At 38.3% G+C, this 24,490-nt stretch overlaps 1 protein-coding gene across 3 annotated transcripts in view; it reads left to right on the top strand.

The window, feature by feature from the left end:
• Window positions 1-24,490, top strand: part of CFLAR (CASP8 and FADD like apoptosis regulator) — a 67,943-nt gene that overhangs the window by 27,040 nt on the left and 16,413 nt on the right. For all 3 annotated transcript variants that reach the window (XM_007501604.3, XM_007501605.3, XM_007501606.3), the window contains exons 3-8: window positions 386-491; window positions 5,591-5,726; window positions 7,370-7,449; window positions 11,970-12,027; window positions 15,158-15,207; window positions 16,086-16,164. In XM_007501604.3, the coding sequence (XP_007501666.1) occupies window positions 386-491; window positions 5,591-5,726; window positions 7,370-7,449; window positions 11,970-12,027; window positions 15,158-15,207; window positions 16,086-16,164 (509 nt within the window). The remainder of the gene's footprint in view (window positions 1-385; window positions 492-5,590; window positions 5,727-7,369; window positions 7,450-11,969; window positions 12,028-15,157; window positions 15,208-16,085; window positions 16,165-24,490) is intronic.

Genomic DNA, 24,490 nt, shown 5'->3' with positions numbered 1-24,490 from the left:
TTGCAATGTAGTAGACTTTTAGAACCAGGCAGGTGGATCTATGACAGCGTTGGCAAAGTATTGACATGTCTGCCAGCCAGCATGGGGGAGCTGCTCTGGTTCCCCCTCTTCCCAGTTCCCAAGGACATTTTTTGCATGCCCTGTCCCTCTGTCCACAGCAAGCACTTCCTACCTCTGCTCTCTCCAGTAATGGGGGGTTGGGGAGCTCTCAGTCAGCTTGAAGTTACCCTCTGGGCACAAGAATTTGAAAACCCAATGCTGATCTAGGACACTGGTTTGATCAGGTTGGGACTGAGTCAGTTACTTGTATTGATGGGCTCTGATTTCATTTTTTCAGGAGGAGGGGCATTTCTGATTTCACTAAAGAAAATTCTCTGTTTTTTAGGGTGTTGATGACACAACTTAGTGAGGATATGGACAAATCGGAAGTGACTTCGTTTGTTTTTCTACTAAGAGATTACATAGGAGGAGGGAAGCCATACAAGAACAAGGTGACTTTCCCTACTCCCCAGTACCTTATTAAGGACAGCAGATTGGGTATACCAAATGGGAGTGGGGAGGACATGAGAAAAAGTGGTGGGGAGTGGGAGTCTGGGCACCTGTGAGAGAATGAGAGTGAGAGTGAAGTTGGGGAAGAATAGGATGAGAGAAGCAAGGACAGAGGGAAGGAAATAGAGAGGAAGGAAGAAAAAGACAAGGACGGAGGGACAGAGAGAAACTCACCTATCATCATCAACATTACCAGGGTTGCCTAAAAGACTTCCTTTTCCTTCAACCTCAGTAGTATTTGTAAGAAGCCAAACTGTGTGTTCATAAGAAGATGGAGGAATTAAATAACAGGGTAAGGTAATAAGGAATAAGTAGAGTAATAAAAGGTTGAAGGAGCTGTCCAGATCTGGACATAGGGAGTTTAGTCAGAATTTCTCTGGGGAAAATAATTATCATATAGACATGTTTGGATAACTTGCTGGAAAGAAAATTGAGGCAATATTTGTGCAAGAAAATGTGTCTGAAAGGAAGGTGAGTACAAACAGAAAAAAGCAAGGGAAGGAAGAGGAAAGGTAAAACCTAAAGTGTAATAGTACTCATAGGAAACCCTTTGGTGTTTCTTCAAGGCTCTCAGAGTTTATTATTATTTCTGAGAACTTTATAGACCTCTTTCTCCTTTGCAATCAGAACAGTTTTTCTTCCTGACACATAACCTCAGCTAGAGGGAAGAGGAAACATGTTGAGCTTATGCTGACTAGATATAAGCAAAAAGCAGCCATGTTTCCTCCTTGAACTTTCCCCAGCTTCTCCTTTCATTTCTTAATTGATATAAGGCCATTATGGAAATATTTTAGAGACAGCACAAGAAGAGAGGTTGGAGAGAGAGAGGGAAGAGAGGAAGTTCATAAATAATTCAAGGTTTATAAAACACTTTCCTTATGAAGGCCTGAAAGATGGGTAGTATAAGTATTATAAACTTTCCTTATTATCTTGCTATCCAAACCTACTTTTTTCCCTAATATAAGAGTTAAATTAATGTACAATACTTCAAGTATTATTTTATAAAGTTTGCTAGATGACAAAATAGATGACCACATGATTAAGTTAATCTACCTGCGCCACTGTTACAAGGGAATCACTTTAAAAGACTGATATATATTAATTTAAGGTCGCCAAGGAATTCAGCTATGTAATTCCTAAATGAAAACTCAAGTCAGCAGTAAATCTTTTATGGAGTTTAATTACAATAGTAGTAAGAAAGGAATTAGAGATAGAGAGAGAGAAAAAGGGAGAGAAGGGAATAGGGCTTAAATACCCCTTCTGTTTAGGCTGGGCCAAAAGGCCCAAGCCCTTAGATAGCTGGGGCAAAGAAAAAAGATCAGTCCCTATTACTCACGTGTCCAAAATGGAGAAACAGTCTCAGAGGCCCCCACTTTCAGCTTCCTTCAGAGCAAGCTTCTCAGAGCCCACACGAACCACACCGACCAACTTCTCAACCACCTCGAGTCTCTAGACCCCCCTCAGTCCTCACATCTACCAATCACCTGTCCATCAATTTCCCTGTGCCAATGGAGGCTCTAGCTTAAACCCAGGACCTCCCAGAGGTCTCTGGCTTTTGCACATGTCTGTTGAAGGTCATATTTTTAAATAATTAAATCTTTGATCCTTTGCTACAGCCCTTTCTAAATCCTGTTAACCTGAGTAGGGTAGAGATTGGAATAATTAAATTTTGATCTAGGCTGCAGCCCTTACTCAATCCTGTTAGGACTGAATAGGGTGGAGATTGATTCCAAGTATCTCCATTGTATCAATTCTAAAATCAATCATGACTCAAAGAAATTCCTGTTCTATGCTTAAGCATAGGTCAAAGTCCTTTCCATTGTTCAGCAAAAGGTTTCTGTCCTAAAGTAATCTGAAGAAGGGAAGAGAAGGAACCTCCCATGCCAATGGGGTTCCCATTCCAATAGACTATCAGTAAGAAATTTTCCAAGTATGAAATATCCTAATGGTGAAATTTCCAACATTTATAAGTCTAAGGAATTTTAAGGTTTACACCACTCCACAAAAGCCACCAACAGGAAGGAAAGAGGGCTAGACAAGGAACTCTACCCAATTTATCCTGTCTATGTCAGCATGTAATGAAAGAAAGTGAGTGGGGTTCTGGGAATTATAGTTTTTGCTGGGAATTGTAGTTTTTTTAGGGTAACAGATTCTAATTTCACACTAACTTCCCTCCTTCTGTTGAAGCACTTTTCCAGTTAGCCAAGTTTACAGCTTCAGTTCCTAAGTCTTCACTCTTGCATACATACCCACAATCAACTGGTGCCAAGTCTTGTCCATTTTATCTCCACATTTCTCATCCCTTCTCACAGACCCACATTCATTACTTTTTGCTTGTATTGTATTGCTGAAGTTGGAGGAGGATCCAGCAAAAGAGACAAAGAACAGGTAGTTGGATGTTTCCAGGATTTCACCACACCTTCTGCCTTCTCCTACAAAACCCTCTTCTACAACATCAGGATCCCATCACCCTTCAGTTTTTTCCCAGGTCATCACCCCTGCACTAGCTATTCTCTCCTCTCCTCTCAATCTTAACCCTTTGGTGAACCAATTCAACTAGACACCATCTTCTCTAGAATCCTCAGCCCCTTATCATACTAACTGTTCTTCCTGAGACCCTACAAACTTATGTTATACCACCTCAACTAGGTCCTCACTACTGTTAAGCAATCCCACTATATACCCTGCTTTATCAACTCACTATCCCACTGTCCACAGTGGTATGAATCTTAAAACTGTTCAGACTCTACCTTAGAAGATTTGGTTAAGGCATTCCCCTATTGTAACAATGGAGGTACTTAATCAGGAATGTATTGAGAACTTTTAAAATTACTCCACCCTACTCAGACAGTGCCTTAGGGGAAGATAAAGTTGTAAAGTCCTGATTGAACAATGAAAGTCCCTAACTCATACTTATAGTGAAGCTAGAACCTTAAGCTAGGCCTATTTTTAGATCTAATACAAAAAGGTGCTAAGTCCCTTTCCAAGGTTAAATTAATCACTAAAAGGTCAAGCAACTTACAAAAGGCAAGCTTAGCAAAATGGGTGTGAAGTACTCAGAAGATATAATCTACCCAGAGAAGGTGAGAACTAAAGAGTGGTGAGAACTAAGAATGGGCAGTCCTGGGGAAAAGCGTCTACTGTGATTGGTAGATGTGAAAATTTATGGGAGGTGACATAAGAGAAAATTTCTTTAAAAGGAGGATTCAGTTCAGTTTGGTTGTAGTTCAGTTTGGAAGTTGAGGAGTTCAGAGGAGGGTCTCTGAACTCAGTTCAGGAGTTGAGGAGTTCAGTGAAAGACTGGAGCTTGCTTGGGACGATCTTGTGGTGTGTGATAAAGACCGTCTCTCTCTTCCTTTAGACTCAGGCCTAGGCCATTTGGCCTAGGCCTTTTCTACTATTTTCTCTTTCTCTCTCTCTCTTCCCTTAATTCCTTCATTTGTATTAATTAAAATCTCCATAAAACCCAGCTGACTTGGGTATTTTCATATTTGGGAATTTTCTCATGGTGACCACTTATTTTTAATGCAAATCAAGACACTAAAAATTATCTTTACAGTTTGGCCGAAATGGGTTACAGTTTTGGCAATTCACAGTCTTGGAAATCCACATTTTCATGGTTACAGTGGCTCTTTGAAACTTTTTTAGTCCCTCCTCAAGCCTCACTCTTAGCTGAGAACCTTTCCTCATACTTTAAAGAAAAAAAATTGAGGCTATTTGCCATGAGCTCTCTCTTCTTCCCTTCCTATCACTCAAATGCCTTCTACCCCTTCATCTCTGTCTCCCATGATGAAGTGATCTTACTCCTTACCAAGATTAACTCCTCTACTTATTCAATTTCATTCCATCCTGTCTCCTCTAACAGACTGCCTTCTCTGTCTCTTCCTCTTATTTTCAATCCCTCCCTGACTACTGACTCATTCCTTTCTGTCTACAAACATGCCCATGTCTTCCACCATCCCAATAAAACCCTTACTTGATCCTGCCATCCCTGCTAACTATACCTAATCTCTTCTGCCCTTCACAGTTCAACTCTTCAAAGACTGTCTACAAGAGGCAAATTTTAAGGAAGATGAACCAAGAAACTATCTATACTTGGGAAGTGGCTTTAGATAAAGTCTCCCACCCTACTCTTAGGAATGTTTGAATTTTGTTGGTGGTGATAACATTCAACTTTATAGCTGTAGCTGGGCAGCTAGGTAGAGCTTTTGGAAGAAGTGAGTTCAAGTTCTGTGTTATTAGCTAGGTCACCCTGGTGATCTTTCTGAGCTTCACTTTCCTCATCTGTAAAATGAGTTCATTAATGATACCTACTATTTAGGATTTTTGGAAAAGCAAAAAAGATATTATATATGGAAACACTTTGTAAACCACCATATAAATGGTAGCAATTGATATATATATAGTAACTTCCCTGTTTTTTTTTTCTTTTTTGGCTTCGCATTGAACCCTGAGGTTTTGGGGGATACTCAGGTGAATAGGTGTTAACTGAATGAATCAATAGGAATTAGAGGCATGCTATGTCCTTGTGAGCAGAGAATTATTTAGTAAGCTTAAAAAAAAAGTCACTTTTTTTCTAGAAATTTTTTCCCTATTACCATTTCCACTCCTTTTTAGGGACAGTCCCTAAAGCTTTCCAAGTAGAGATCTAGTCAAATTTGTCAGTAAAAGGTGGAAACTACAGGAGATTTTTCAGACTGCTGCTCAAATAGATATTACAAGTTACCTCCCATAGGTCCTTGTGTTAGCAAGCTCCAGGGAATAGATTGCCAAGCTGTTCATGAGGAGGGACCTTGCTCTTTTGACTCAGAGGAACTTTGAATTGAAAGACTGTCAGGCTAGTGTGTGTTTGTGATGACCTTTGAAGGCCTCTTGTTCTTGAAGTTCTTGAGTGGAGTAAACACAGATCCTTTAATTTAACTGAGAGTAAATCATCTACTTTCTGTTTCCTCTTGTAGGTTACTTGTCAAATCTCTTGATTCTTTTGTGCCTTTTGGTTATTATTATCATTTATTATTGTTATTATTTCTTTTTTTTTAAGAGTTTCTTAGATGTTGTTATCGAATTAGAGAAGGTAAACCTGATTTCTCCTGACAAGTTAGATTTACTGGAAAAATGTCTGAAGAATATTCACAGGATTGATTTGAAGAAAAAAATTCAGAAATATAAACAGTCAGGTAAGAATAATTTTGATCTCTCCTCCTCAAGTATAATTCAGTCTAAAGAAATGCTCATAAACAGAAGCAACTTTGTCCTGGTTCTGAATTGCTCAACATTTATCTCATCAGCCACAGGAAGAAATCTTTTTCTCTTTTCCTTTGATAGATTAAATTCATCAGATTTAATGTTTCAGTTTAGTTAAGTAGTTAGGGTTACTTGTATTTTTTAAAAACTCCTTACCTTCCTGTCTTAGAGTGGTTACTGAGTGAAGTAGGAGAACATTGTACACAGTAACTGAAACATTGTGCAATGAAATGTGATAGACTTTGCTACTAGTAGCAATGCAATGATCCAGGACATCCCTAAGGGACTTATGAAAAGAATGCTATCCACATCTAGAGAAAGAACTGTGGGGGTAGAAAAGCAAAAGAAAGCATATGATTTATCACTTGTTTATATGGGTATATGATTCGGGGTTTTGGTTCTAAAAGATTACTATTATAAAAATGAACAGGGGGCAGCTGGGTAGCTCAGTGGATTGAGAGCCAGGCCTAGAGATGGGAGGTCTTAGGTTCTAATCTGGCCGCAGACACTTCCCAGCTGTGTGACCCTGGGCAAGTCACTTGACCCCCATTGCCTAGCCCTTACCACTCTTCTGCCTTGGAGCCAATACACAGTATTGACTCCAAGACAGAAGGTAAGGGTTTAAAAAAAATGAACAGTCTGGAAATAGGATTTGAGTCATAATACATGTATAACCCAGTGGAATTGCTTGTCAACTATGGGAGGGGACCAGGAAGAGGGGAAGGAAATAACATGAATCATGTAGCATTGGAAAACTTTTGTATAAATTTGTTACTGGAATAAAACAAAGAAAAAAACCCCCCACCTAACAAGAATGGATACTGAGTATCAGTTCCAAGACAGAAGAGTGGTAGAGGCTAGACAATGGAGATTAATGGAGACTTGCCCAGGGTCTCACAGCTAGGAGATATCTTAGGCTAAATTTGAATCCAGGACTTCTTATTTCCAGGCCTGGCTCTGTATCCATTGAACTACCTAGCTGCTCTGAGTTATTTTTATTTCTAAGGATTATTGTTTTAATTATTAGCATGATCATTTCCAAAAACCATTTCCCCCCCTTAACTCATAAGAACACTAACCCATGCAATGACTAACCATGCTTTCCAAATGACTGGGAATAAGGCATGCTATATATACCTCCTGATCTAGAAGCAGTGGATTCAGAGTTTAGAATGAGACCTAAGTTTCTTGAATAAGACTGGTGTGGGAATTTGTTTTGCTTAACTATGTGTATTTGTTGCAAGGGTTTTATTTTTGTGTTGTTTTTTTTTTCTACTGGGAGAAAATTGAAAAAGAAAAAAAGCCTTTCATTAACTGAAAAAAAAATTTAAGGTGGTTTTCCTTGGAAAGAATCATCACTTGTTACATTATTTAGTGGTTTAATGCCATATTTATTCTCTTAAAAGACTAAGCAAAACTACTCTATGATGTCAAATTCTCATATTGTGCTGACTAGTGACTTCCTTTTTTTTATTTAGGGGGAGTTTTCCTGTCACTTGTTAATATAATATAGGAAAGGAAATTCAGGCTTGATATCAACTTGCAAATGAGTCTTAGGATCTCTTTCTTTTTCCAGCTTTGGAAGCAAACTATGTAAATGGAATCCCGACTTCCCTGCCAGCTGTAAACCTGAGAGATCCTGTTTATGGCTTAATGGTAAGTCTATAGCAAACCTATAAACCTTCACAATAATATATCTTTGGGACCAGACCTAACTCAGAGTAGTTCAGCACTTCAGGTTTGGGATTGGAATGTAAATTTGGGATTAGATTATAATGAAACATTCATGAACCATAAGATAAAAGATGAACATTTTTTACTTAGAACAGTTACAAAGGGTACAATTCTTTTAAAATGTAATGTTTTTAATGAACAAAAATCTATTTTCTTTCCCTCTTAGCTTCCTTCCACTGAGGGGGGAAAAAAAGGAAAAGAAAACCCTTAGAAAAAAAGAAAGCTATTGTTATCTTATGTGACATTGAGGAGAATGTTTACAATAAGCAGTACATTCTGCCTTGATCAACAACCAATTAATGGGGCAGCTAGTTGACTCAGTGGATAGAGTTAGTCCTGGGTTTAGGAGATCCTGGGTTTAAATCTGTCCTCAGACATTTCTTAGCTGTGTGACCCTGGGCAAGTCATTTAAACCCCATTGCCTAGCCTTTATTGCTCTTCTGCCTTGGAACCAATACTTATTGTAACCGCGAAAATGTGGGTTTCAAGACTGTGAATTGCCAAAACTGTAAAGATAATTTTTAGTGTCTTGATTTAAATAAAAAATAAGTGGTCGCCATGGGAAAAAATTCCCAAATATGAAAATACCCAAGTTAGCTGGGTTTTATGGAGATTTTAATTAATACAAATGAAGGAATTAAGAAAAGGGAGAGAGAGAGAATAAGAGAAAATAGTATGAAGGGCCTAGGCCAAATGGCCTAGGCCTGAGCCTTAAGAGAGACTAGTCAGTCTTTAATCACTTACCACAAGATCGTCCTAAAGCAAAACTCCAGTCCTTCACTGAAATCCTCAACTCCTGAACTGAGTTCAGAGACCCAGCTCCTCCAACTAACTCCAAACTCCAATCTCCACGGTGAACTCCCAAACTGAACTACGAACTCCAACTAGTCTGAACTCCAACTAAGTCCAGAGAGCCAGCTCTGACTCCTGATCTCCAATTCAGCTTCCAAAGTTGAACTCCCCTCAATTTTGAACTCCCCTTCCTTTTAAAGAAATTTTCTCTTGTGTCACCTCCCCTAAATTTCCACATCTATCAATCATAGTAGACACTTTTTCCTAGGACTGCCCATTCTTAGTTCACACCATTCTTTAGTTCTCACCTTCTCTGGGTAGACTAAAACTTCACCTCTTTTGTTAAGCTTGCCTTTTGTAAGTTGCTTGACCTTTTAGTGATTAATTTAACCTTTATAGGTACTTAGTACCCTTTTTTATTAGATCTAAAAATAGACCTAGCTTAAGATTCTAGCTTTACTATAAGGATGAGTTGTGGACTTTTCATTGATCAATCAGGAGTTTACAACTTTATCTTCCCCTAAGGCACCGTCTGAGCAGGGTGGAGTAATTTTAAAGTTCCAAATACATTCCTGATAAAGTACCTCCATTGTTACAATAGGGAATAGCTTAACCAAATCTTCTAAGGTATAGTCTGAACAATTTTAAGATTCACATTATCAATTCTAAGGTGGAAGGTAAGGGTTTAATCAAAATTAATTAGCAAACATTATGCACCTACTATGTGCTAGGCACTGTGATCAGTATTATATATAAAGTTTATTCATTTCTAGGTGCCATGTTTTAGGAAAGATATTGATAACCCAGAGATTATCCAGAGGAGAAGATCCCCACAGAGTATTATGAATGAATTCATGCCATAAGAGAATTAGTTAAAGGACATGGGGATGTTTAGCCAGGAGAAGACTTAGGAAGGAAGGACAGAGTGTCTGTCTTCAAACAGGAAAGGCTGCCCTGTGGAAAACTATACTTTTTCTGCTTGGTGCAAAAGTTCAAAACTAGCAACTGTGATAAGGAAATCACCTTAAAAGACTGATATAGATTTATTTAAGGTCACCAAGGAATTCAGCTATGTAATTCCTAAATGAAACACTCAAGTCAGCTTCCAATTTTTATGGTATTTTAATTACAAACAGGAGGAAGAAAGTATTAGAGGGAGAGAAAGAGAGAGGGAAAGGGGAGAGAAGGAAATAGGGCTTAAATACCCACTCTGCTTAGGCTGAGCCAAAACGGGCCCAAGGCCCTGGATAGCCAAGGAAAAGAAAGAGATCAGTCCCTATCACTCACGTTACCAAAATGGAGAAACAGTCTGTGGGCTCCTCCAACTCCAAGCACCAGGCTCCTACAACCACCTCTCTCCCTCTTCACAAGAAGTCCCAAGAACTCCTGAGCTGTCCTCTACCTCACTTCCTGTGTCTCACATGTGCCAATAGTGGCTCTAGCTTGACCTAGGACTGCCCAGAGGTCTGTCCTTTTTGCACATGTCTGTTGAAGGCCATATTCTCAAATAATTAATTCTTGAGTTTTTGCTGCAGCCCTTCCTAATCTTGTTATCCTGAGTAGGGTGGAGATTGTAGATTCCAAGACCTGATTCTGTTATTCCAAGTATCTATTGTTATTGATAAGGAAATAGCTAAATCCCATCTTCTAAAGAATGGTCTGAATAGGGTTGAGTAGTTTTGAAATTCACACAACAATGGGTGGAAGTTGTAAAGAAATTTTTGGCAGCAAAGGCAAACTTCTTCCTAATGAGAGCTATTTACAAAATGGAAAAGTCTGCCTTGGAGGTAAAGGTCTTCTAGCTACAGCTCAAGTATTGTTTTGTAGGAAAGATTCCTGTTTAGACAGTTACCCAACATTTAGGAAGTATTTTACTATGTACCAGGCCTAATAATGAGCATTTGTTATACACTTAACATGGACCAGGCACTATGTTAGACTGGGGATATAAAGAAAGCCAGAAATAGGGTCCCTGCTCTCTAGGAACTCACAATCTCAAAAGGAAGGCATTAGCAGTGTTGGAGGGAGAGGAGACCAAGAAAGCCCTCCTAGAGAACTTGGTATTCCAGCTGTCTTTTGAAGGAAGGCAGGAGACTTGGGGGATAACTGAAAAGGTAGCCATTCTCTAATGGGGCAGCTAGGTATGGATAGAGAACCAGGCCTAGAGATGGGATATTCTGGGTTCAAATCTGCTCAGACACTTTCTGGCTGTGTGACTCTGGGGGAGTCACTTCACCACAATTGTCTTGCCCTAACCACTCTTTTTTGCCTTGGAACCAATTCTGAGACAGAAGTTAAGGGTTTAAAAAAAAAGAAAAGAAAAGGCAGAGAGTTTAGAGATGGAGTATTGTTTGCAAAGAATAGCAAGAAGTCTGATGTCACTGGATTCAAAAAGACACTGAATGAAGTTAAGGAAAGGAGACAAGAAGAGTAGGAAGGGGCCAAGTTTTAAAAACCAGAAAATTTTATTTTTTATTTTGGAAGTCATTGGGAGCCTTTAGAATACTGAGAAAATCTGGCCTCAGACACTTCTTAAATCTGTGATCTGGGCAAGTCACTTAACCCCAGCTGCCTAGCCTTTACCTTGTGCTTTGGAACCGATATTTGGTATTGATTACAAGACAGAAGGTAAGGGTTTTTAAAAAAGAATTTATTGAGAAGGGGTGATATGATTGCAGTGATTTTATTTTTGTATGTATGTGTGTATAAGAAATGCTTCCAAGTATTAACTAATTTACAAAGGGGTTTTCTTTTGTTTTTGCCATAGTTATTAGGGAGGATTTTATGATGGCAGATAGTTTAACCTCCCACTCCACCGTCTCTAGTTAATCTCTTACCCTAAGAAGTTCTTTTTTAATTTATACATTCATCTACTTTTATTTTATACCACTCTTAGGTTTGGAGGGAGAATTGGGTGAAAGTGCAGTTTGGCTAAATAGTAAACTCTTTTGTAAAAATACTTTGAATAGAAACATCAACTACTATTTTTTTTAATACACATTTCTTTTATTCTTAATTATTTGGATATTTTTATATGGTTGTTGGTAGTTTGCATTTCTTCTTTTGAAAACCACCCCTTACTTGGTAAGAGTTTAAAAATAATAAAAATTAATGCTATTTCTGTGGCTCAGTGAATATAATTCTGGACCTGGAGCCAGAAACACTTGACATTCTCTGAATTTGAATCTGGTGTTAGATACTTATTAGCTGTGTGATCAAAGGCAAATCATTAAGCCCTATTGCCACAGTTTCCTCATCTATAAAATGAGCTGGAGAAGGAAATGTCAAACTAGTTTCTTTGCGAAGAAAACCTCAAATGAGGTCACAGAGAGTTAGACATGGCTGTAACATGTGAACAACAACAGAATCTATCTCTATCTCTCTGACTGCTAAATAGTGGTATCACTAGGTCAAGAGGTAGGCAGAGTTTGCAACTTTTAGGTTGTTGCATTAACTACTATTCTAATCAACAAACAGAGTGATAGGAGTAGCTATTAGCTCAGTGGATAGAGAGCCAGTTGGTATTGATTCTAAGACAGAAGGTAACGCTTTCCCTAGGGTAGTAGTTCTGTTGTAATGTATTGGCATGTAGTAGGGTGAGTAAAGTGACTGAGAACAAAATGTAGTATGACCTTGTTCTTTCTTTTAAGCTCAAGAATGGGATAAAAAAGGAAGAAAGGCCAACCTTTGGACAACGTGGAATTTCAAGTAAGACCAATTTTCCTTCACTTTAAAATAAAAACTTTAGGGACTTACTGTTGGTATTGCCCCAGTGATTCATTTTTCCCAACTGTGTGTTCCATCCTAATCAGAGATAGGGATGTCTTTAAAGCTAGAGTGCTTATAACTAGCAAACTGATGGTGATCTTCATGAATTCTTCACCTAAGGCATGATAGAATTATTTGAATTTGCATATCTCAATTTAAGTAACAACCAGGCTAATCCATTGTCTTCATTACTTTGGTTGTATTGAGTAAGAGATATACATTTTTATAAAGTGAGAGTTGACAAAAATGTGATCTGGGACTGTCACCCTAGTGGGTTGGTCATAGTCAATAGCATGGTCGGCCTACCAAACATTGATTTAGTTCATTGATCAGAAGGAAGTAAATCGCCATTATTTTGATTTAATATAAGTGGAAAGAGCCCAGGAATTGGAATCAGAAGATCTGAAATGAGTTCAAATCTAGGCTCTTCCATTACTACCAGTATAGCCTTGGCCAAGTCCCATAACTCCTGTGGATTTTAGTTTCCTTGTCTCTAAAATGAGGGACATAAACTGGATAGGATAGCTGAGATCCCTTCCAACTATTAAATGCTATCATTCTATGAACCATGCCTCATCTCTCCAGAAAAAAATTTCTCTTTCTCTTCCTCCCTCCCCCAACCCTTATCCCAAGAAGCTCTCCATTCTATAGGGAAGTAGAGAAATAGAAGAAAGGAGATCTTCTGAAGAAGAGGATGCAGAGGAGGGAGGAAGAAGAGGCAATGGGGGTTAAGTGACTTACCCAGGTCACATAGCTAGTGTTAAAATTAAGTTGTGGTTGAGACTGAAATATAATATATAGATGGTCTCCAGGGATTTAATTTCTAAATCCCAAAATGAATTACTAAAGTAAATGGAATTTATGGTAGTTTATTTACAATAGAACGAAGATATTAAGGAATGAGAGAGAGAGAGAAAACTCTGGCTTCTTCTGATATCAGTTAGAATTTCTAAGCCCCAGCCAGGGGAAGGGAGTCTCAAGAAGATGGGCCTTACCTGGAGGCTTCATGCCTCCAGAAAGGTTGGATCACTATATCAGTTAGAATTTCAAAGCCTCAGCCAGGGGAAAAGAAAAGCAAGTCCACTAAGTCAGCCTTTCACTGACCAACAGTGACAGTCTAAAGAGAAGTCTGGGTGTTGGTTTTCCAGTCACTCCTCCGTCCTTCACCTCAAACCTGGGTGACTGACTGTCCTCTTCAATCTTTTTTCCCTCTATTTAATGACCTTTTTTCTTGTGTCACCTCCTCTAAATTTTCACATTTATTAGTCACAGCAGATGCTTTTTCTCCAGGACTGCCCATTCTTTAGTTCTCACTTTCTTTGGTTAGATTTTATCTTTTTGGGTTACTTAACACCTCTTTTGTTAAGTTCACCTTTTTTTAGTTACTTAACACGATCTTGTAGTTAAAATCTAAAAATAGATTGTAGTTTACAATTCTAGCTTCACTATAAAGGAAGAGCTAAGTACCTTCATTGTTACAATCAGGAGATGACAATTTTATCTTTACAATAAAGAAAGAGCTAAGTATCTTCATTGTTACAATCAGAAGATAGCTAAATCCAATCTTCACACTAGGAAGTGTCTGAGGCCAGATTTGGACCTAGGACTTCCTGTCTCTAGGCCTGGCTCTCAATCCACTGAGCCACCCAGCTGCCCCCCTTTAAAAACTTTTATTTAATTTTGGGGGAGAATTCTTTTCAAAGAGAGAAGTCATGATTTATAGAATAATATAATGGACACATTAAATAAATCACATATATATCACACATGTTTATATACTCATACACAGCTATGCACACATAGTGAAAGGCACTGAATTAAAAATCTAGAATTTCACTATTAACTAGCACTACTATTATAGGTAAGACACTTAACCTGTTCCAGGAAGGGAAGTTCAAAAGGGAACACAAACTATCGGGGCAGTTTTCTTACTACTTTGTTAAATGGAGAGAGAGAGAGAGAGAGAGAAGGGGGGAGAGAGAGAGGAAGGGAGAAAGGAAGGAAGGAAGGAAGGAAGGAAGGAAGGAAGGAAGGAAGGAAGGAAGGAAGGAAGGAAGGAAGGAAGGAAGGAAGGAAGGAAGGAAGGAAGGAAAGAAAGAAGGAAGGAAGGAAAGAAGGAAGGAATGAAGGAAGGAAGGAAGGAAGGAAGCCTCTCTATGTCTTGTTTTTTCTTTATCTCCAAAATAAGAGCTTTCTCCTCACATATCTCTGAAAATTGATGATTCTATATAGATGATCATTCTTGACAATATCTAGGATCTTCCTAACAACTATGGAAAAGAAAAATGTGCATCAGACATGGAAGTTGCAGATAGGGAAAGGAGAGATGGATAAGAAATTTGCCTTGCTTTATTTAGCTATGGGATTGACATTTATTTCCTTTTTGGTTTTCTTACAAGGGGCCATCTGTTGGCATTTCCTTTCCAGATTTGGATTTCTTCTTAACATAGATATGTACAACCTTAACTCCCTGGCTTCAGAGTAACCAAACATTGTATTTAATTCAAAGAGCATTTATGAAGTGCCTACTATGTGTAAGACACAGCTAGGGATACAAAGACAAAAATGGAAAAAAGTGGTCCACCTGAAAAGAGCTTTTCTTTACTGGAAAAGCAAAAAACAAAGAAGCATTGAAATAGATAGGGAGAAAAACAGGATGTAGACTTTGGGAATTTTTGCCTTGTGTGAATAGATTCTATATTCCTTTTGCTTTAATAGTAATAATAATCATATTTTTATAGCATTTTAATGTTTCTGAAAATCACTTTCCTCTCACCAGCCTTTTAGATGGGTAGATACACAAATAGTAGACAAAATCCCCTTGATTAAAAGGGGATAATAGTATTTGTCTAGTAATGATGATGATGATGATGATGATGATGATGATGATGATTGATGATAATACTTTACTAAGCTAAGGAAATGGAGGCTCCGAAAGCTAAAATGGCAATCACACAGCTTTTCAGGGTCAAAGATGGGATGGGAACCTGGGCCTTTCCCAGCTATAGATCTAGTAATCTTTTCTCCTACCTTCTCACATTAATATATTAACATTTTTCTTTTCTCTCAGCTGAACCACTTAAACTATCCATTCAGGAATCCAGAAAATCCTTGCCTCAGGTCAGTGATCTGATTTTATTTTCTTCTCTTTCCTCAAGATATCTTCCCTTTTAAGAAAAAATACTGAATTCTTGACATGCTTCTAAGTTCATTTGTTCTTTGTTACTGAGGGTAGTAGCATCAGATAAAGAGTACTTAGCTGCCTAATATTGTTATTTTGGTTAATATTTCTCTTGAGAGAAGGGGGCATTAGTCTTCAGAAAGAGCAGAATGTATGATTATTGGGGGGGGGAATGAGCTTGGGTAACACAGAAAAGTCAAATCACCTTTATCCCTTCTCAACTAAGTGCCTGTATTGCCACTGAGTGGAAAGTAGGAGTGGATGTGGAATCCTGATTCAGTTCTTGTTGGGGTGTGTTGTCAGTGCTACTTCTAGAGGAAATGCTGCTCTAAGAGGCTACTGGCAGAAGCCTAGAGGAGCTTCCCTCCTTTCTTTGGAGAAGGGATTAATGTACATAAGTCCTAAAAGAATCTCTTATGGTGACTGGTCAGGAAGTGCAGCCCCTCCTTTCTGTCTGGTTCAGAAGATCTCTGGGGATTAAAAGATAAACTAGTGTCAAAAGTACTTGTTGGGAAGAGGTGAGATGGTAGCTAAAAAAAGGATTTGAAAAACTTAAAACAGAAATAGATCCCCTGTCTTGTAATCATTTCTCTTAACAGAAATAGGATCAATGGAAAATGTCAATATATTCCTCCAGTCTTCTGATTGGCTAATCTATATCAAAGTTTACAGACAGATTATTAGAATTAGCTACAAAAAAGTTTTTAAGGGAAAGTAAATGAGAGGAAATATGGCATATGATTATATGAATGAACCTGAAAGGGGCAGAATAATATTCAGAATCCTTCCTAGTCTATTTTTTTCTTTTTCCTAACAGATGGCTGACGACATATACAGGCTAAGGAGTCAACCATTGGGCGTTTGTTTAATAATTGATTGCATTGGCAATGATGCAGGTATGTATTGGCCTTGTGGATTAATTGGCTTTCTCCAATTAAATAGGACTTCTCACATTTTTGTCCCTTTGAAAAAAGCTATTTTTTTTTGCCACACAAAACACACTTCCATATTGTTCACTGTTGTAAGAACATACTCGTACATAACTCAAACCCCAAAATAAAACCACAAATACATTGATATGAAAGACGACTGGAACAGTTCTTTCTCTGACCCATCATGTCTTTTGGATTGTCCCAGATCATTGAAGTGCTGAGAGTAGCTAAGTTTTCACAGATAATCATCATCTAATATTGCTGTTATTGTGTACAGTGTTCTCCCACTTATGTTTATTTTAATTTGTATCAATTCCTTCAGATCTTTCCATCTTTTTCTGAAATCATTTTGCATATCTTTTCTTATAGCATAATAGTATTACATCACTAACATTTTCACAATTTGTTCAGCCATTCCCCAACTGATGGACATTACCTCACTTTCTAATTCTTTGCCACTTCAAAAAGAACATCTATAAATATTTTTGTACAAGTAGGTCCTTTCTCCTTTTTTTATTATCTCTTTGGGACACAGATTCAGTAGTGGTATTTCCCAGATCAAACAAAGGGTATACAAAGTTTTATAGCCCTTTGGGCATAGTTCCAAATTGCCCTCCACAGTGATTGGATGAGTTGACAACTCCACCAACAATGTATTGGGGCCTAATTTTACCACATCTCCATCATTTACCACTTTCCTTTACTGCATTATTGGCTAATTTGATAGGTGTGAGGTTGTACCTCAACGTTGCTTTAATTTGCATTTCTCTAATCAAGAGTGATTTTTTTTTCATATGATTATTGATGACTTTGATTTCTTCATCTGAAAATTGTTTGTTCATATCCTTTGACCATTTCTCAATTGGGACATGGTCAAGCTTCTATCCAATGCTGCTTATTACTTTTCAGTTGTAGTAAACTTAAACAAAACTGTAGCATGAACCATAGCATTTTGAGAGATTGTTGAGCTTTCTTCTTTAGTGAATTTGAAAGAAATTGTTTCAGGAGAAGGAATTTCTAAAACAATATGACTTCTTGGAGGTAAACAGCTTGTTAACTTGGAAATAACACAGAACTACCAAAGTAGTCAGAAAAACCAAGTCAGGAAAGGGATAAGTCCAATATTTGGCCCTTTACTCAGAATCTGGCACCAAAACTTTCACAGGGTCATTTCACTGGGACATTATCCCTGAGAGTGACACCATGCTAGATGACTCCCAAGAGCAATTAAAGTGGGAAGTTTAAATACCTTTCTTGGGGAATATGGGGACTGAGGATGAGAGGGATAGTACAATGGTAACATAGGAAAATGAGGAGTACCAGAAAGGAATAACAGTGAGGGGCTGATGTTTTACAATGGACACAAAAAGGGAAAGATCCAGCCAAAGACTGGGCTACCTTGGTAAAGGACTTTGGCCCAAGGGGAGAAACCACTGGGACCAAAGACATACTTAACACCTGATGGAATTAGCCTTATCCCCACTAAAACTACTTTAAGGTCTATTGTTACTCTGAAACTCCTGAAGTTGAACTTTCAGTCAAGGAGAAACTCTTATGTGACAAGGTCAAACTTGAGGCTTTCACCTTCAAGCTAACTAAACTGGGGGTCATTAAAACTTACTAGGCTACAAGTTTGGGGGCTTCTAGATTCCACCTTGACAGACTGTAAGATACTGAATCATTACTCAGTGAAATATTTTCTAGAGGTATTCCAGTAGTGGAATGAGATATCTACCTAGGATCCATTGGATGCAATCTAGCTAAGGATGATGATTTTTTTTATCTTTTGACACTATATTTGGGGTTTCATAGTTTTAATTTCATATCAGCCACTTATATTTGCATCTAGATTGGTTCTTCAGTTAGAATTCTATGACTCAAATAACATCATTGCTGAGACAATCAAAGAAAGGGAACTAGTCCACAAAAGAGACAAAAGCATGTGTTTATTCTTTATTTAGAAAAAGGGAGAAACTGGCCATTCTATGTCATACAGTCCTCTAAACCCTGGACATATGTTCCTTGGGTATTTGAGAACTATTTTTCAGAACCACTTATGGGAAGTTTCCAGAAAAGACAATCTTCAGAAGAGGTTAAATAAGCACACATCAGGCACTCTTAGATTAAGTGCCTCCTGCCACCCCCCACTCCCCATCCCAGGTGTCCTATTTTTTTCTTTTGACTCAGGGAAATGTGACCATACAAAGACTCATTCTCCCTCTCCTTCCTTCTCTCTTCTCCTTCCCTATCTCTTCCCCTTTCTTCCCTTCTCTCCTCATTTCTCCTCTCCCTTCTCTTCCCTCTCCTTGATCTCTCTTCTCTTTTCAAGAGCGATAAAAGATGTGAATAATATTGTCCTGTGGCTGGCCTAGAGTGTTACTAGACCTTGTTTTCTCATATGGCATCATCTTGAACATTGATGAAACATTGTACAGATTGGTTTCCGGAGAACACTGCCTCTCAGAGAATCTCAGAGACCTAATACTTGTCCTTTGTAGGAATGCATAATCCCAGATGCTCACTAGCTGAACATTTTGTTCTTTGTAGATATCAGAACTTTCCTCATTCTTGGCTTATCTGATCTGAATTCCAGAGTTATTACTCAAGGTCTTTCCATAGCTCTATCAGGCAAATAGCACATGTATACAAAATATCTCAATGTTTGCATGTAAATATGCAACATACTTGGTATGTAGTAAATATTTGAATTTGTTGGATGAATGGGCCTCCACGAGAAGAATTTTTATGGGGGTCATATCTATTCAGAAACATTGTGGTTTGGTGGCTAGAAGACTATCCTGGGAGACCAGAAGACTTGGCTTTGGGTCTTGTCTGACACATACTGGCTCTGTGACCCCAGATAAACTTAACCTATCAAAGCTCTAGGCAGTTGTCTAAGACTAAGTTGCTAGAGGAGGTGTCAGCCTTCTTGATGGAGGAAATTAACTAGGAGTTTCCTATATGCCCAATAAAATCACTGATCCAATTTATGGCTACATTTATTCATGAATGGAGACAGATGCTTAAAGACCTATGGCTTATATTTCCCTCACACCCCTCAGTTTCATAGATTTTAAAAAGCAAAAAAAAAAATTCTTTTAACAGTTTTCCCACAGTAATAGCAGACATTCTATTTACTTATTTATCTGCTCCTTCTCAGTCTCCCTTACCCTATCCTCCTGTAGATCATGCCCTCTAATTGTAGGTTACCCTCAAAGTTCTATCCTGGAGCCTCTTCTCTTCTCCTATACTATTTCACTTAGAGGTCTCATCAGCTCCCATGGATTTAATTGTAATCTCTATGCTGATGATTCTCATATCTATGTTTCCTGCCCCAAAACTCTTGAGCTGACCTCTAATTGAATATCTCCAGCTGCCTTAACAACTAAATGTCCAGAAGAATCTCCTATTTATCAAGACATCTGAAAGTCAATATGTCCAAAACACAACTCATTATCTTTTCCTGGACACCCATTTAGGTAGAGGGCAACACAATCCTCCTAGTCCCTCAGACTCAAAACCTAGGAGTCATGCTGGATTTACTATCTCTCACCCCACTCCCCTCATATCCCATCTATTGCCAAGGTCTGCTGATTTCACCTTTGCCACATTTCTTGAATACGTGGCCCTTCTCTCCTCTAACACTGCCACCATTTAAGTATGGGCCCATCATTCAGTCCTAGACTATTGAAATATCCTCTTGGTGGGTCTACCTGCCTTAAAATTCTCTCCCTGCTCCAATTCAGCCTCCATCCAACTCCTAAACTGATTTTCCTAAAGTGCAGATTCAATTTTCATCAGGCCTCAATTTAAGAAATTCCACTGGCTTCTAGGAACAAATACAAAATGCATTGTTTGGAATTCAAAGTCCTCTAAGCCTAGCCACCTCCTATCTTTCTGGTATTCTTTCATTTTATTCCCCACCACATATTTTTTGATCCAGTGACACTGGCTTCCTGGCTCTTTCACCAAGAAGAATCTCCATCCCTTAGCTCTGGGCATTCTGTCTGGTGTCCCCTGTGCCTTTAACATTCTTCCTCCTCAGCTCAGACTACTGACCTTCACCAGGAAGCCTTCCCCCATCTCTCTTAGTTCTAGTGCCTTCCCTCTATTAATTATTTCCTTTTCTCTATATAGCTTCCTTTCTCTGTATTTGTTTGCATGTTATCTCCTACATTAGATTGTAAGCTCCTTGAGGGAGGGACTGTCTTTTTCTCTTTTTGTATCACTAGTGCTTCGATGCGTAGCACATACTAGGTCCTTAATAAGTATTGTTTGATTGATTATTTGGGTTGAGCCATAGGAAACACTGTGTCACAAGTGATTATCTCTGGAATTTGGTCTGAAGTTCAAACTCTGAGCCACCTGTATAAAAGATGATCCTTGTGAGTTTAGAAGAATGGCTTTCCTTTTCATTTCTTTCTAGCCCTTTTTAAAAAACTTGCAAAATAAAAATCCAAAATATGCTTTTTACCTGGACTAAGCTTCAGATTTGCAAATTGTTGTTCTTTTCACCCTTACTTTCCATCTTAAAATCAATACTATGTATTGGTTTCAAGGCAGAAGAGCAGTAAGGGTGAGGCAATGGGAGTTAAGTGACTTACCCAAGGTCACACAGCTAAGAAGTGACTAAAGCTAAGCTTGAACCCAGGTCCTCCTGTTTCTGGCTGTCAATACATTAGCCACCCCCTGCCAATTGGTTTTTAAAACCCTGCATGTAAGAGACACTTGCATAAGCAGAGCTTTCTCCACCAACATTGCATCAGAACTCATGAGAAGCTAAAAATAGTAGAGAAGTCTTGTGAGCCAATCTGGCTTGAGCCCAGCTGTACAGCCTTCATTATTATTTCTTATTTCCCTTAATAGTGCAGAGAGACAGGCTGAATCAGTAACACTTACCTGTCCTCACATTTGAAGATGCCAACTCAGCACCAGAGCATGCAGCAGTAGTCTTGGCCTCTGCTTTTTTGCCTAGATGAAAATGAAATATGGTATGATTGAGGTTTGGGTCCCTGAGATAGAACAGATGAAAGGACACAGCCCTTCCAAAAAAAAAATAAGGAGAACTTTTTCAGCTTATTAGATTCTATTTTTTAAAATTTTATTGAAGGCTTCTGGGTTTTAAAAAATTCTTTAAGAGTCCAGGGGGCTATTTATTGTATGTAAAATGCTATCATGCCATGAGTATCTTATCCTAAGACTTCCTTCCTTATTTATCACACCTTCTTATCACTAGGGTTTTTTTAAACCCTAATCCTCAGTCTTAGAATTCATAGTAAATGTCTCTTCCAAGGTAGGAGAGTGGTACGGGCTAGACAATGGAGATTAAATGTCTTGCCCAGTGTCACATAGCTAGGAAATGTCTGATGACAAATTTGAACTTAAAACCTCCTGTCTTCAGGCCTGGATTTCAATCCACTAAGACACCCAGCTGCCCCCTACTGAGGAATTTCTTGACTGATGGTTCCCAGTGCTCTTTGTTTAGATAAAGTCCACGTGTGTGTTCTCCTTCACCACTGAACCCCATTATATAACAAAGAACAACAGTTAAGCAAAAGCAACTGAAATGAATGCAATGTAATATTTCATACAGGTAGTCCCCCGTCTCTCTACCAACAATAGAGAAGTGTGTTGTGTCAGTGGATTATTTATTGATTTAGGGATGGAAAGGAACTTAGAGGCCATTTAGTGCAACCCTCACATTTTATAGATGAAAAAAGATGGCGTCTACAGAGGTTTAGGGTCTCACCCCTGGTCTCCCCCAGCTGGAATTTGGACCCAGATTCTCTGACTCTCGGTCCTCTTTCACTGTCTCCCACTGCCCTTCCTATGTTCTTTAGGGCCATCACTTGAATTGGGCCACCTCCATTGTCTGTGCCCAGGCAGATGGAGATGAGTGTGCCATGGGTGGCATGAATGATTCCTGTTTGCTTTGTGGTACTTAAATTTGGTAACATACTCCAAATAGATGAGGTGCTGTGTAATTTGAATCTGTTACCCTAAAAACTACCATTCCCAGCAAAACTATGCCCACAGCAAAACTACGATTCCCAGCAAAACTCAAGCAAAACTATGATCCCCAGCCCCTTACTCACTTCTTGTCATTACATGCTGACATAGACAGGTTATAAATTGGATGGAGTTTGGTGTCTCCCTCTCTCTCCTTCCTGTCATGGCATTTTGAGCAGGTAGAAAAACTAAATGATGTGGTTCTATTTTGTCAGATAATAAACTTCATAAAAATAATACTTGAAGTATTATTGCACATTAAATTAAATCATACATTTAGTGCCTAAAAGAGAGATATCAGTGATTTCAAGTGGTTTGTCCTAGAATTATCTGGAATGGCTTAGTTTATTTCTGTTAAGAAGTCTACTAGTTAAATAATTTCTGCAGTCTTTGTCCCATGACCTTATATGGGGCGAATGTCCACTACTTCTATAATCATTGAAGAACTCAGAAGACTGAGGGTACACAAGGGAAAGATTCTCTGTGTCTCTAGGAGTAGGAAAAGTGGAATTACTATAGCATTGGCCTGGGCAGATGTCATGTTTTTAGCTGCTGTCCATATAGTTATTACCAATCTAGTTGGAAATGAGAGAGTATAGCATTAGTTTTCTTTCCTTTCTTAATTACATATCATCAAGGCTCCCCAAGAAGCAGGCTCTCAGGCTCTTCCAGGAAGGGAATTGTATCAATAGCAGAGGCCCACCATGCTTATAGAGATTGGGCTTATTGGCCTTGTTACATTTTTAAAAAGAATAAATGTTTTATTGATGCTTTTTAAAAACCCTTTCCTTCCATCTTAAAATCAATATTATGTATTGGTTCTAAGGCAGAAGAGTGGTACGGGCTAAGTAATGATGGTCAAGTGACTTCCCTAGAGTCACACTAAAATGTCTGAAGCTAAATTTGATCTTAGGACTTGCTGTCTCCAGGCCTGGCTCTCTACCCACTGAACAACCTAGCTGTTCTTACTGATACTAAAAAAATAATAATGGCTCACTTCTCAGTGACTCTTCTTTTCCCTCATCCCTAATAGCTAAGAGTTAGGGAAGTTAGGTGGTAAAGTAGATAGAGTGCCTGAAGACAGAAAGACTCTTTTTCATAAGTTCAAGTCTAGCTTCAGATGCTTACTAGCCATGTAACCCTAGGCAAATCACTGAGCCTTGTTTGCCTCAGTTTCCTCAACTGTAAAATGAATTGGAGAAAAAAATGGCAAACCATTCTAGTATTTTTGTTAAGAAAACCCTAAATTGGGTCATGAAATTGGGTCAGGCAAGACAGAAAATATTTGAACAACAATAGCTAATTCTCTTGAAAGAAAAAAAGTTAAGCAAAACAAATCAATATATTGGGTCCATCTGCCTTCCACTTTCTGTCTTATATCACAATTGGCCACTGTTTTAGAGTTCTGATGTCTTCTAATGTTATCTTCCCATTGTAGTCATTGCAGAGCTGGTCTTGGTTCTACTTACTCACTGCATCATTTCATTCAAGTCTTCTCATGTTTCTCTGAATTCTTCATAGTCATTTCTCAATAGCTTGATTAAATTTGATTTCAATCATATAACACAATTTGTTCAATTATTAGCGTTAATTTTTTTATATTAATGTTATATTAATTATATGGAATTAAATAAAATTGAAAATTCAAGGTATAGTCCAGGTATAACTGGAGATGGTGTGTCCTGGGTTCATATTTGACTTCAGACACTTCTTAGCTATGTGATCCTGGGCAAGTCACTTAATCCCAGTTATCTAGCCCTCACTGCTCTTCTGCCTTAGAACTGATACTTGGTATAGATTGTAAGACAAGTAAGGGTTTAAAAAAGAAAGTTAATGGGAACAAACTTGGAAAGTTATAAGTTTATCTGTTTCATCAGTGATGCCCTTGTTCATCCTGTGTATATAGTTTACAGTTTCATTTTGATAATTAAAAATTAACAAAGATAATTGAGTTATTCTATTGAAGGACATAGATAAGATAAAGAAGATTGGGAGGGGAGGAATTTTATCAATAGTTAAAAAAAAAAGATCATGAGCCAGTTTGGGATAAATTGCCCCCATAATTTCTCTCACAAAATTCAGGGGAGAATATCTTGCTTCAGTGTGAGCCCTTGCCCTCTCTATCATTTGTGTCCATACATGTCAACCCCCTTTTACAGCTGATCAAACTGTAGCCTGGGGGTATTATGACTTACTCATGGTCATACAGTAAGTCATATATATAGTATATAAGTCATGCATATAATAAGTCAGAGAAGCAAGACTTCCTGATTCTCATCCC

This window comes from Monodelphis domestica, chromosome 8, assembly GCF_027887165.1.
Source record: "Monodelphis domestica isolate mMonDom1 chromosome 8, mMonDom1.pri, whole genome shotgun sequence".
NCBI lineage: Eukaryota > Metazoa > Chordata > Mammalia > Didelphimorphia > Didelphidae > Monodelphis > Monodelphis domestica.
This window is presented reverse-complemented; position numbering and strand designations above follow the sequence as displayed.